The sequence below is a fragment of the Filicampus tigris genome, chromosome 21, assembly GCF_054856515.1.
Source record: "Filicampus tigris isolate MCC_2025a chromosome 21, RoL_Ftig_1.0, whole genome shotgun sequence".
In the NCBI taxonomy this organism is placed as follows: domain Eukaryota; kingdom Metazoa; phylum Chordata; class Actinopteri; order Syngnathiformes; family Syngnathidae; genus Filicampus; species Filicampus tigris.
In genome coordinates this window covers 7,597,561-7,610,854 of record NC_141237.1, presented here as the reverse complement: position 1 = coordinate 7,610,854, position 13,294 = coordinate 7,597,561, and the positions used below count along the sequence as shown (strand labels likewise).

Below are 13,294 nucleotides of genomic sequence, written 5' to 3'. Positions count from 1 at the left end.
TCGTGTGAGCGACAAAGTTGTGTTCTCTATAGTTTCATCAGAGAACATGTTTATTATGGACTTCATGTAATTTATTATTAAGGTCACAGTGGTGATCTCAGATGGATGACTGCATAAATGCGCAGAGCCTGTGAGGCATTAATTTCTCTGATCTCTCTGAAGAGAGATTTATTGTAAAATCACTTGACGTTAGCACTCATGACTCAGCCTGCCTATGTGTGTGTGCGCGCGCGCGCGTGTGTGGGCTGGAGCATGGGCTACTGACCCCACATGGTCATAGATCATTTTCAGTGAATCGCACGCCCTTCACAGATCATGTTCAGTGACTTGCAACCGTGATCTCTACATAGCTCGTAAAAATCAATGAAGCACACCGTCAACATGAGCTGCTAATGCTCTTCCTGTGTGATAGGATAAAATTAGATTGCCGCCATGTCCTCATAATAATGGCGCTGGGCCACGTGGACAGGATCGGAAATGACAGTGATTGAAAAATAATGGAATGGGTGTGACACTGGATCTTGGAAGTCTGCTCAAACGCCACAGGTTGTTCATAAAGGGGTGAATAATTGCGCTGACAGGCCATTGGTGCTCCAAATCATGAGTAGGAAGGAAGAGTGTTAAGTATAATTTGCTGAGATGTGAATTTATCAACTTTACATTTATTTGTGTATTTTTTATCCAAACCTTCTAAAAGTCACATCGATATGCCGATATTTTTGAATGAAAAGCATGTTGTTGTTTTTTTTCATGAACCTTTATATCTGATTAACTCATTTACTGCGAGACATTTTCAGGCCCTCTTTTACCCTAACGTTTGAAAAAATGTGGACTGAATGGATGAACTGCGAAAAGAGTAAATTCATCAATGGCAGTGAATGAGTTAATTTAAAGTTACCTATAAAAAATGTGCTTTGCTATATGTATTATCTTATATAAAATCTGTCCATCTGACTACAGTACTATAGATTGTATATCGGTTATATGTACTGACCGCAGAGACTTGCTAAAGATTTGACGGTGTTCTTTAGGGTGAGTATTTAGGGTATTTATTTATTCAAGTGCACAACCCACTCTGCGATTAATTGGTGTCTATTAGAGTGGAGGCCACAATTAGAGGAATTGTGGCATATTAGTGCACCACTGAGTACATTGTGCTTTTTTCACAGCATTCTAATCAACAATTCCTTTCGCGTTGGGGCACTCTCATATTTCCTCGCTGAAGGCAAAGAGCAGTCGTATAGCGTTGGCAGAAGATATTTTATCTCTATAAACCCTGTGATTCCTTTTTTTTCTGCTCAAGCTGTGAACTTTGAGTTTTGCGACGCTCGCTAACAAGAGTCAGTCTCTCGCTTCCTCTGGTGTTATATTTACATTACTGCATATTCACATTTGAGAACATTGTAGATTGTCACAACGTGGCCATATTTAGAACTACATAGACAGAGAGGGAAAGATGGTGGATATGTGGGAAGCAGGACTAAATTCCTTGTTTGAATCTCAGCTTGTTGCCTCCTGTGTGGAGTGTTCTCCCTCTGCTTCCGTTACTTTTCTCCGGGGTCTCTCTCCTCTAATATTTTAGAGATCAGTTTTGCCGCACAAAGCTTTCGCAAAAGTTGGTGAATGCAGACAAAATACATTTAGTGAGCAGATTTGAGAATGAGTTAGTCTCATGATGAAGAAATACATATTTTATAACATTCTAAAAGTAGGTATGAAACAACAAATGGTGATGATTTTAAATGTCCAAATTAGGAAAACAAAAACAGTGCAAACAAAGTATGGAATCTGGTCATTTAAAAACATATTCGGGGTACATTTTCCTCTACTGGATCTAATGGCAACTCCAAACTGGTAACGGTGCTTGCAATGCTGCCTTATAGGAACAAAATGTGAAGGAACCAGTGCATATAGCAGTACCAGTACTTGTACTTATTTATGTATTTATTTTTATTAATCCAGTGTCATGAAGAAAATTGTGATATTAATATCCCAGATGGATGTTTTTTTTTTTTGTTTTTTTTTAAAGGTGATGTGTCTGAGTAAATCCGGACATCTGGTCACCCTAATTTGCCATCTCAGGCTAGCATCACATTTTCCTTTTCATTTTCACTGTTCTTTATCAGCGTTTATTTTGACACTCTAAGCTACTACTGCTAAAAGTGCACCCTTAAGCACAATAAAGGTGATTATGATTCAGCTCATCCTAGCCGTTGTCCTTCCTGTCTCCTCCATCGCATCTGCCCACCCCCTGGAGTTCCGGCATCCATTATGCTCCGTCCCCGTGTGTCGGCGTAGCTTCCCGCAGTTCACAGCTTAGAGGGAACACACACATACAACTGCTAATTTACAGTACGTCTGGCTAGCAAAGATCAGAGACAGTGATTGAATGACAGCACTTTGAGTGCCACGGTCAACACGTGCACACGCTCATGAGCCCGACTGTGTCCCCTGAGCACCTGGACACGTTTGCTGCAGGAAAGGCTTCGCCGCGTTACTTCACCGGGGAAATTAAAAAGATTTGAATTTTCCTTTTTATTTAGTTTCATCTCCTCGAGTTTACATTTCATCACTCTACCCATGCTGATAGTTGTGTTTGATTTTTGATGGCATGGGCAGAAAGAAGTGTGACGGAGGGCATCCGTTCAAACAAAAAGATTTATCAGAAAATAGAATGCTGAATGTTTTCCTCTTTTTTGGGAAGACTCTCTCCAGGATTTTTGTCCAGTCATCAAGTTGAACATTTGTGAGTACGTCCCGTGAATAGATAACTAAATCAACAATGAATTCCACACAAGTGAACTCTCAGCAATCAATTTATCAATTACCACGGCCACCACTAATTCCATCAGACCATTTCTGCGTTTTGAATATGACTTCAGACGGTGACATGATTTAAACTAGAAGAATGAGACATCTCAATTCGACAGAACCTGAAGTGAGAGGGTTCTTGTCACCATGGGAATAAGACACACTACATTATATGCCCAGTTGCTGTCTGGCACGGGGAGGGACGGACGGGCAGGCTGCAGGATGAAACGTGTCCTCACTGGCTTCACAGGCAGACTTTTCTCTCTGCGGTGACATTTGATACGTCGTTGTCGGTGATGGTGTGCATGAGAATTCTGTTTTGTGTTCCTTTGACAACGAGTATTTTTAACAAAGCAGGGGAGCTCAGAAGCATCTTCAAACGTCTTTCTAACTTCAAAAGAGAAAGGCTTGTATTGTTTCTGACCCTATTGTGTCCACTGGAATTAGTTTTCCAATGATGCTCATAAAATTGGGGTGCTACATGAGGATGGTGGTGAGCGATAAAACCGATCAAGGGGAATCATGATTTTTAAATTCAAACAGTAACAGTGGATTGTAAGTGAATTCATATTAGGATGCCGTAAGTGCTTTTTTTTTGTCTTAATTTATGCTGTTTTTTTCTCTTCCTTTCTTGCAGGTATTCCTAATACCATTGGTCCAGTTAGTAAGTAATCCGCCACAAAGGAACTATCACAGTGCTGGATGCTTCGCTTTGCCTATCATGCCACCCTTCATCGCACGTCTCTGAAATTGATGCCAAGTGTTCATTTCTGATAAGCTGTAGTTTAGGGTTGTATATGGGTTAATATTGCTACAAGTATACCAAACGCCTTTAAATGTATTTAGGTAATATTCATAAATATGCTTGTATTATCCCCCCAGTTGTGAGGCACGGTCAGGATAGTGCTTTGAAAATATTTGTTTTACATGATACTGATAGTTCGTTCAAATATTTGATTTATACACTGATTCAGAGGGATTGTCCCACGCTGGTGTCATATTTATGAATGAAATATTGACATCCACCACACGCGTCTGTGGAGCGCTGAATCTGTCTGCCTGTGCCACGATCAAATACACTAAAATTACATTACACTACCTACGCACAGTTTGACATGGTTTTAGGTCGTCTAAAAAGTAGTCTACCTTTTTGTAACCAAATTTGCAGATGCACCGGGGGGCGCGGCAGGAACGGCAAGTGAGGGCAGCGCATCTACCAAATTCACAAACATGCTGAACTACACCATTGCACCGGCATGAAAATTAAGATGCGGCAGTTTTTACGCCAAGCGCAGTCGACTGTCGGAATTTTCGGGGTCGAGGCAGCTCCTTGCGCCGACGCAACAAATTGTTAGAAGACCTTTGAAAAAGTACGTCATTTAAGAAAAATATCCATAAAAGCATGAATGAAATAGTAATAATTGAGATTATTTTAAGATAGAGTAATACTGTTCAAATGAATGCATACGTGTCAAATAACATGATTACCAATTTTTTGTGTGTCTGGAAAAAAAATGCAAAGCATATCTGAGCAAGGTTTTTTTCAAGGACTCTCGCGTGTCTTGTTATCATGCACCAGCATTGGGCAATCATCCTGCGGTGTGTCGTGTGAGCCGTAGTGTGTAAACAGATTGTCCTCAGGTGGTTTTTAATCAGGCTTAAGAGAAAAGTGGTCGGCATGCTAGTCAGAAACGGACACGTGGCAAATGAGACGAACCAATTTTCCGCCGCTTGCCTTCTTTATCACCTTCACTCGTCATTTTGCTCCCCTTCTGTGCCTTGCATGGCCTGACTCAAGCTAAATATGTGTGTAAGTGTGTGTATATAGGTGTGTGTGTTGGATGCATGCTTTTTTTTTTTCACAAAATAAACACATCGAGCACACTAGTCCTCTGGATGCCATGCATCCAAACGCCAGCCTCGCCATGCATGCAAGCCGTCCTCAAAAGCTTAACATGGAATGCGCATGCTTGACGCTCACACTGCAGCCTTTCACGGTAGCGGCACCAAACGACTCTGCGCGCGGAAGAGGATGAGGCTGTGCAAACAACACACGTTTGAATACTCAATGACTAAAGAGGATGAGAGAAGTTCAGCTGACTTTGACGACGTTAAATAGATGAAAAAGTTGTGTGGAATGAAGGCAGGTCTTGCATTCGTTTTTAAACTCTCATTTATCATGATTGATTATTTTCTTTTTAGATATTATAGGGTAATCAAATCTGACTAAATTGCAATATATTAAAGTCAAATTAATATTTAGAAACAAGACCATCCTAGTAGCATTTTATTATTATTGGTATAGCATTGATTGAAACCCTCTCACCGCCCTCCTGAGCACATCCATTTCATTTTTGCCTATAAATAAACTAAGCAGTAGATTTTGGTCACAAAACCTTTAAAATGAAATAAATAGATGCACGACTTTGGAATTTGACTGTGAGCCCTATTTTTGTAATCATCATAAAAAAAGGAATATTTTGGGGTTAAAGCCTCCAGTGGTGAATTCACAATCAGCGCCTGATTCCAAACGCACGATCAATCGAGAATCATTTTTTTGGAGGGTGATGGGGGTGGGGGGCAAAAAAGGATGAGATGGGATGAGAGTCCTTTGTCTCTCTTAAATCAATAAATGCAGACGTCGGGGGGGGGATTAAAAGTGATTGTCACGGTGTTTCGAGCTTCCAAGCTGATGTATTATTCAGTTCAGTTCAGGGGCGAAAGCAAGTTTAAATGCAACAGCTTGAAAAGTGTTCTTTTGTTAAAGAAGAGAGGTCACACTCCCTGTTGACACCTTTTCATATTCATCGGCTTTGTGTTAACTACAGGAAGGCGCATGATTTATACAAAGGACAAAGAACGATGACGAGAAAAGACGGAGGGGCATGATGAGGGAATGTATCCGTGTTGCTTGAGTCTTGAGTATTTCCCTGACACGGAAATACCGACGTGTATGTACGCTGAGGTGATGCTTCCCACAGCGATCCGTCATTCCAAATCTCAACACCTGCCATTATTTATTCATTGTTATTCCTCCACCAGAAATACACTGTAATTAGATATTGATCACATAGTCAATGTGATGAATTAAACAAAATGCCCCCTAACGTCTTGGGATGTCATTAATAGTTAAGTCGCTTGCATAAACCATGATTCAAATGTTTTTTTTCAGCAAGAATGTTTTTTTTTTTGTTTTTGTTTTTGTTTTGTTTTTTTGGTCATATATTCTTAGTTGGTCAATCATCATTGTCATCGTCATAAACATACACAGCACAATCCCTCGCCCCGTGCGAGTCACGCTAATTACATATGTCTCCCCAGTTGTGCTACATTACATCTGCTGTTTCCCCAATTCTACTGGTTTGACTCATGCCAGACTTGTGCGTGTGTGTTCACTACCACATAGCCCCCACCCACCCTGTAGACTATCTGTTAAGTGCATCACACAAGTGCACATGAATAACTGATGGTTTCTCTCAATTGCACGCAGTTCGGCCGAATGTCTCGTCCCTAGGTGTCGCTAACCGAAAAGAAGGTAGGCATCTCAGATTATGCAATTCTGTTTTTTGCCTTCACACAGATTCCAACATGTGTACAAGTAACAAATAAACCGTTTTTCTAGCTGGGTACGCTTGATGAGCCCATTTTAAAGCTTCGTATTCATGTCCCAAAGATGCTCACGATAACACATGTTGACTCCTCGCTGAAGATTTGTCTTTTCATGAGAAGCTCACTGATATAATATGATTTGAGACCACACGCTAGCTTTTACTACCCTTGGACACGCGTCGTGTGTATTCCGCTGCTTTTATTCAAGAGCTTCCTTGAATTCTTTGTCCCATCGGAACGCGGCTGGAAGAAAAGCAGAAGTGGGTCCTCATTGGTTTTGCGCATATTGATGTTGAGCTCATCTCGGCTTTTAATCCATCACGCAGCTATGATGTGCAACCGTCTCACAAACAACTAGCGCGCGACACTCTGCTTCCGAGGGCGACGCATATGTGTCAAGGGCTTATGTCACGCATGGTAGATGCATATTTTCTTTACCGACTGTTTGTCCTGTGACTGAAGCGCAATTGGGAGATTGATGCCGTTCGCTGGGAGTCTGTTTCCTTAGCCGCGCTCCTGCACACACATTTAAAGTGGAACATTCTTGGCCGGCCTCCAGTGAGGTGGAGGAGTTGTTTGTCAGAGGCTAGTTTGTGTCTGGGGGAAGCAGGCGCGCGCACGCACGCACACAGGCCTTTGAATCATACAAAACACTTGTTTATTAAATGAAGCATAAAATAATAATACTTGAATCCTTCGGCATTTCTGGCGCTTGTAACAGATGCCGCGACTTGCAGCCAACTTCGCTTGGCAATGCCACAACCTCCGTTTCCAGAGCCATCATTCATCTTTTACAACCTGCTTTTCTTTTCATTATCAAGCTCGATGCTCCATGTTCTTAATTATCTGACATTACATGTTTATGTTTGATTGCATTATCATGTTTTTCTTTATGCTTGTTTCTTTTTTTTTTAATTTGTTTCTAGTAGCTCCACAAGTTGCATTGTCCACTGCCCCTTCAGTCCACGTTGCAAACCGCAAACGAGGTAGGAATTGCCCCTGTTGAAAACTCAGACTTCTTATTAAAAGGGGAGTCAACCTAAACAGATTTTTTTCAAGAATATGTTCTATGGAGGCCCATTAGTCCAAACACGGCATTCTGATTATTATTGCGTTTGTGGAATATGAGTTAAGCAGCAAAATCCACCAGTTCTTATCCATCCCAGGGGTCGGCCATTTTGCCACTCGTTCTCGACTGAAAATGGCATCGCAGTTTCTCTGGGCTCAGGTAACGACCAATCATGTCTCAGCTTCAAAAAACAGGTGTGGCGTGATTGGTTTTGTTACCTGAGCCTTAAGCATCTTTTATGTCATTTTCAGTCGACAGAAATGACAAAATGGCCGCCCCCTGAGATGTCTCAAAACGGGTGAATTTTGCTGCTTAACTCATACACCACAAACACAAAATTAATCACATATTATTGCAAATATTTTTTGAGGTTGACTTCCCATTTAATGATCTAATGCTTTTGTCATACCCTGAAGTACTAACCCACTGTTAAACTGACCCAGGTCACGCTCCAACTACAGTACGTTTAAGCAAGATGTGTCTGAGAATCTTTATTTACAAACTTAGCCCATTCCTAGAAAATTTAACCTGTTTGTCTTGTGATAAAAACGTGTGAAAGTAAGGAGTAGTACTTAAATCGTGTGCTGTACATGGTTGTACAGTTGGGCTACACGGGCGCTCCTTCATTGTCAAGCCTTGTCAGGTTGTTAGTAAGTGGACAGGGAGAATTGACCTCAATACTCATCCTTAATAACCACAATCCCTTGGACAAAAAGCCCCAATCTCGCTCTTGCCTCTCTGGGTTTTCCTTCAAATGGTTGGCGGTGGGGAGGCTTAAGAGTTCACATCTGTCTCAACTGTGACACATGGTGTCAGTGGTCATTCAGCCTGCCAGTCTTATTGCTATGAGCAGAGTTGAACCGAGGCTCCAAAGCTGCCCATCCTGCACCCTTCGTAGCAGGGGTGATAGTAAGCAGAAATGACTGCAGCATGAGGTTTCACAGTCAGAGTAACAGCTCAGTGCTTGGAATTGAACGTGACATTGCACCGCAGAGAAGCCCATGAAGCCGAGCAGCAAATTATCTCACTTGCCCAATGGCTGAAATGCTTTTCATGACAATAGGACCTCCTTTATCAGTACGGGTATACATTTTTATCTTCACTTTGTTCCGAGCAAATTTAGTTTGTATTATATTTTTAAATAATTTCTGAAGTTGCAACTTTTTCGGAATAGTCGCACAGCAGCTGGTCGCCTATAAAAGGAGGGGCAACTAAGACATGTTCGTATGTATTCCCTGTTTTTTTGTTGGTGACTGAGGCTGAAGCTAAGAATAAAGTCAACCCAAACATATTTTTTTCAAGAACATCTTCTAGCAGGCCCACTAGTCTAAACATGGCATTCTGATTAATATCGTGTTTGTGGAATATGAGTTAAGCGGCAAAATCCACCCGTTATTGCCCATCTCAGGGGGCGGCCATTTTGCCACTTGCTGTCGACTGAATATGACATCACAGTAGCTTAGGGCTCAGATAACGACCAATCATGTCTCAGTTTCAGAAAACCGTTGAGCTGTGATTGGTCATTACCCGAGCAATGTCATTTTCAGTCAACAGAAGTGACAAAATGGCCGCCCCGAGATAGCTAAAAACGGGTGGATTTTGCTGCAATATGCAATATTAATTAGAATGCCATGTTTAGACTAGTGAAGGCGCATAGAACATATTGTTGCAAAGAATTTTTTTGTGTTGACTTCCTTTTTAAGTTGATATAGTGGTACTGTCAGCCTTTTAAAGAAACGCCCTTCAACTTTACTGTTGGATAAGAGAAGCATTTCTTGAATTTGTAGGGGAACCATACCATTTCAAGCTACTGGCAAAAGCAGTCTCATCTCATCCTCTTTCCTGTCACTTCAAATCAGAACAACCATGAAATTGTATTTAGACAAAAGTCTACGGTTCTGTTTCCTGGGTTAAAGCTCCTTCATGGTTTGACTTGGCCTACGCAGTGTGCTGATCTTAATGTAAGCGTATTTCTGTGCTCTCATGACCGTCCCTCGCCTCGCCTCGTCCTGTCTTGTGATGTGTTGTGATTATACTAACGCTGTGCTTTTGGAATAACGTTTCTCAACCGTGGCTGTGCTCATGCCGGACTTATCTTGAACTCCTCTCATTATCTCACAAACATCTCCTCGCTTGAGCTGCAGTCTTCATTGTTAACCCGGCATGCTGTGGCACCAAATTCGTGCTAACCCGACCGCCGTAGCGCTTCAAGCAGCAGGCCAAATTCCAACACCTTCTACCACGTTTCTGTCTCCCTCCTCTGCACACATCCGCTCTCTTTGCAAGACTGCGAATGCTTCGGCCACTCCAACCGTTGCAGCTACATCGAGCTGCTAAACACGGTCATTTGCGTGAGCTGTAAGCACAACACTAGGGGGCAGCACTGCCAGCTATGCAAGCTGGGCTTCTATCGCAATGCTTCGGCAGAACTGGATGATGAAAATGTTTGCATAGGTTAGTCCCCCGCTTCCCTTCCTGCCTCTGTGTTCTCCTTCAAACTGTCCTCACTCTGACTGGTCCACCTTCATCTTCCTTTCATTAACCGTCCTTCTGTTCTCCTCTTCTTCCTCTTTTTGCCTTTTCGAATCAATCGCATTCATTGAACATCCTTCATTAATTTACATGTCTAGAAAAACGTCCGATGGAAGGAAATTAGCAAAAAAATAGCAAACAACTGGACACTTTTGATGGCTTATTTTGGTCTGAAACCACATACTTTTAGGCTACTGCGGGTCCAACGTCACTATTTCGATTCCGGTTTCCAATGTACACTTGTGTTGTTACAATACATTTTTTTTTTACTTTGATTTTACTTTGTATGAATTCAAATAAGCCCCTTGACAGAATTGGAGCACTTTCGCTGCATTCACCAGTACCAGTATTTGGAAATTTTGGTATCACACTATTTTTGCCCTCTAAAATTCACGATATGGTAATTGTACCGGTACTTGGTGCAACACTAATAAACATGAAAATCAGTATCTTATTTTCTATTGCTGGTATTAGACGACTAAGTTGAATGTGAGCCATTCATTTAGTGACAAACTGCACGTTTCAATAAGCCTGAGCTGCCAATAGATGCTTAAAACTCGAGCATGAGGTGGTATTACTGGAAAAAACACAGAATATGAGATGGATTCTTGACATACCAATTGCTGAAGACTTATTTAGTTGGTTATGCATCAGGTCTTTTCATAAATTGACTCTGCAATGTTTGCACTCTCCACTGCAAAAGCACCTTAAACCTGGTAGATTGTCAGGCATCTTCCATGTAAAGCCCCCCTCAGGTCACCCACATACAGTATTTTTTTCAATTGGAATCATCTCTGTACCCAGGCTGAGCTATTCCAAAACTTTAATCCTCTTCTGGTGAAGCCATTCTATTGCTGATCTGGATGCATGCTTTGTGTTGAAAAGGGATGAAAGGGGAAAGGCAAACCTCTCTCAACTTGAGCCGCCTTCGTCTCGAGCACATGCCTGAAGGTTTTGAGCAAAAAAAAAAAAAATGGACAGATTTCTGAAATCGCTTATAATTCCTATCACCTTGATGAAAGCCATGCTTCCAGGCAAAGACAAATAGTCCTAATGCATTTGTGTTTTTGTGATATTTCCTTTTTTTTGCACCAAACACACCCAATCCTGGCACGCAAAAAGCCAATCCTGGTGTTATCTTTGGGATCTTATGAACAATTTCGGATAGCTGTTGGCGGCCATGATGGCCAGGAAATACACCAGCCATTTGAGAAAATTCAAATATTTCCTGATGGCCACCTGTATGTATGTACATTGGGATCAAGCAACCAAAGAGAAACCACTCTACTCCAAGTATATAATAAATCACTGTTAACTTGTTTTTACTGTTGTTAGTCTATGGGCACATTTTAATGCAGGTTTCGTTTAAACGCAATATTGTACATATTAGAGCGGGGAAAAAAAAAAGAAGAGAAGTAGACTCCCTCACAGATGGGTCTCACTTTCTCAACAATTCTCCTCTATTGATTTCACTTTGTGTTCAAATTCCTCAATTTTTTTTTATTTTAGTTTTATTTAGTTTATTTAGTTTTAGTGATCATAGAAGCCATTGCAAATATATCCCTAATAAGATTATTAAAAGGTTTTAAATACAAACATGATTAGATCATTGGATTATCAATTGAATACTGCGCAATGATATCATTCAAACAGAAAATTAGTATTCTTTATCAAGTTGGCTAGTGTTTTTATTCTTTTTGGTCTAATAAAGTTTTTTTCATTAATGAAGGGTGCATAGTTTTTCTGATCTGCATCTGGTCTAAAAATAGAGTGGCATGTGAAAGCATTTCTTTGTTATGAAATATTACTCTTCATCTATTTTTTGGCGACTAGGTAAACAAGCACGGTTTGCCATTACTTTAAATAGCTCCATCATTTGTGAACAAAGTAACTGTAATCATAATATTTCTGCCACATGATTAGTCCCAATAAGGAAACGTATCTTTTTTTTTGTTTTGTTTTGATTGTAATTGTCATTTACAAGCCATTTTAATCTGGCTGTGACCTTTGCACAAGCACTCTGACTTGCCTCGCCCGTTTTTCTTTGTGTAAAATGTGTGAACATATTTCGCATAGTCCCCTATGGCAAACGTTACATTTCCCCGTCTTTCAACGTCCGCAGTGCCAGGTGCATTTGTGAGTCCTAGGGGGAGCCGGGGAGTGGCGTGTGGTGGGGGGCTGACAGGCTACGACAGTTCCGAGGAAACAAAGACGTCACGGCGGCAGCCAGACGTGCTATATGACATTATGTCAAGTATATGAAAAGGCCTCAGGAGCAGCAGCTGAAACCCATCACGAGGCATTAAGAGCCACTGACAATTTACCTTGCGCCGAACTGGCAACCACCCCAGCTCTGTATGCTGACCTCCGCGCCTTTATTTGTCACTTAAAGTCACCTCTTTCCTGTTGCCTGGCATGTATGTTCAAATTGATGGGCAGGGGCCGTCAAAAATTCTGTAGGTGTCACTTTGAGAGCAGAAGGTTGCAGCTGTAGTGCAAAGCTGGAAGGTCAACAAGGTCCTGGGCCAAAGACATCAAGTAAAGGATGTTCAGAAATGTATTGTCAACTGATATTTTCATGAACAGATATTGTTTTACGTATCCTGATCAGAGTCACAGGTGGACTGGAAAACATCTGAGATGAGTTGTGCGGGACGCAGGGGTGGCAGGGCCTTGAATGTAGTGATGTAATACTTGGGCGTGAAATGAATTATGACAACAATGCCCATTTCAATGTGATGTCCTTCCACTCATTCCACTCAGTTGTCTCGATGTCATTCCATTTTTGTTCATTCATTCTTATAACTGTCATTTTCACTCTCCCTTTTCCACTTCTGCATTCCTCTGCCTGTTTTGAAAAATGTAATTTTACACATGCATGTGCTATATAGCCCATTTGGTCCATCTGAAATTAGAGCTTGTAATTGTGCATAGTATATTTGCTCACTACCTGCTGTACATTAACTCATTCACTGTCAGACATTTTCAGACCCTCCTTTACCCTAATGTTTGAAAATGTTTTTAAAAATATTTAAATAAGTTCCTGGGATTGAATGGCTGGACTGTGAAAAGACAAGTAAATTCGTCAATGGCAATGAATGAGTTAAAAAGAAGGACTGGTGCGGCAGTGAAAAGAGGAACATAATTTCATAGGATACTTTATTAAAAAGAAGAAATTGATAACATTTAGAGAAAACGTGATAATTTTAAGAGGGAAGTTGTCATTTTTCAAGCATAAATCATGTGTGCTCATTAGTTTTAATTTAGTGGACG

The 13,294-nt window shown here is 41.1% G+C and overlaps 1 protein-coding gene across 10 annotated transcripts in view; it reads left to right on the top strand.

Moving 5' to 3' along the window:
- The window catches only part of ntng1a (netrin g1a), a 66,996-nt gene that overhangs the window by 48,181 nt on the left and 5,521 nt on the right, over nt 1-13,294 (top strand). For 5 of the 10 annotated variants that reach the window (XM_086021159.1, XM_086021158.1, XM_086021161.1 and 2 more), the window contains 2 exons: nt 3,449-3,475; nt 9,776-9,943. In XM_086021159.1, the coding sequence (XP_085877285.1) occupies nt 3,449-3,475; nt 9,776-9,943 (195 nt within the window). Of the gene's footprint in view, nt 1-3,448; nt 3,476-6,301; nt 6,347-7,346; nt 7,407-9,775; nt 9,944-13,294 lie in introns of all 10 variants that reach the window. The other 5 variants (XM_086021164.1, XM_086021160.1, XM_086021163.1 and 2 more) reach the window with 4 other exon arrangements.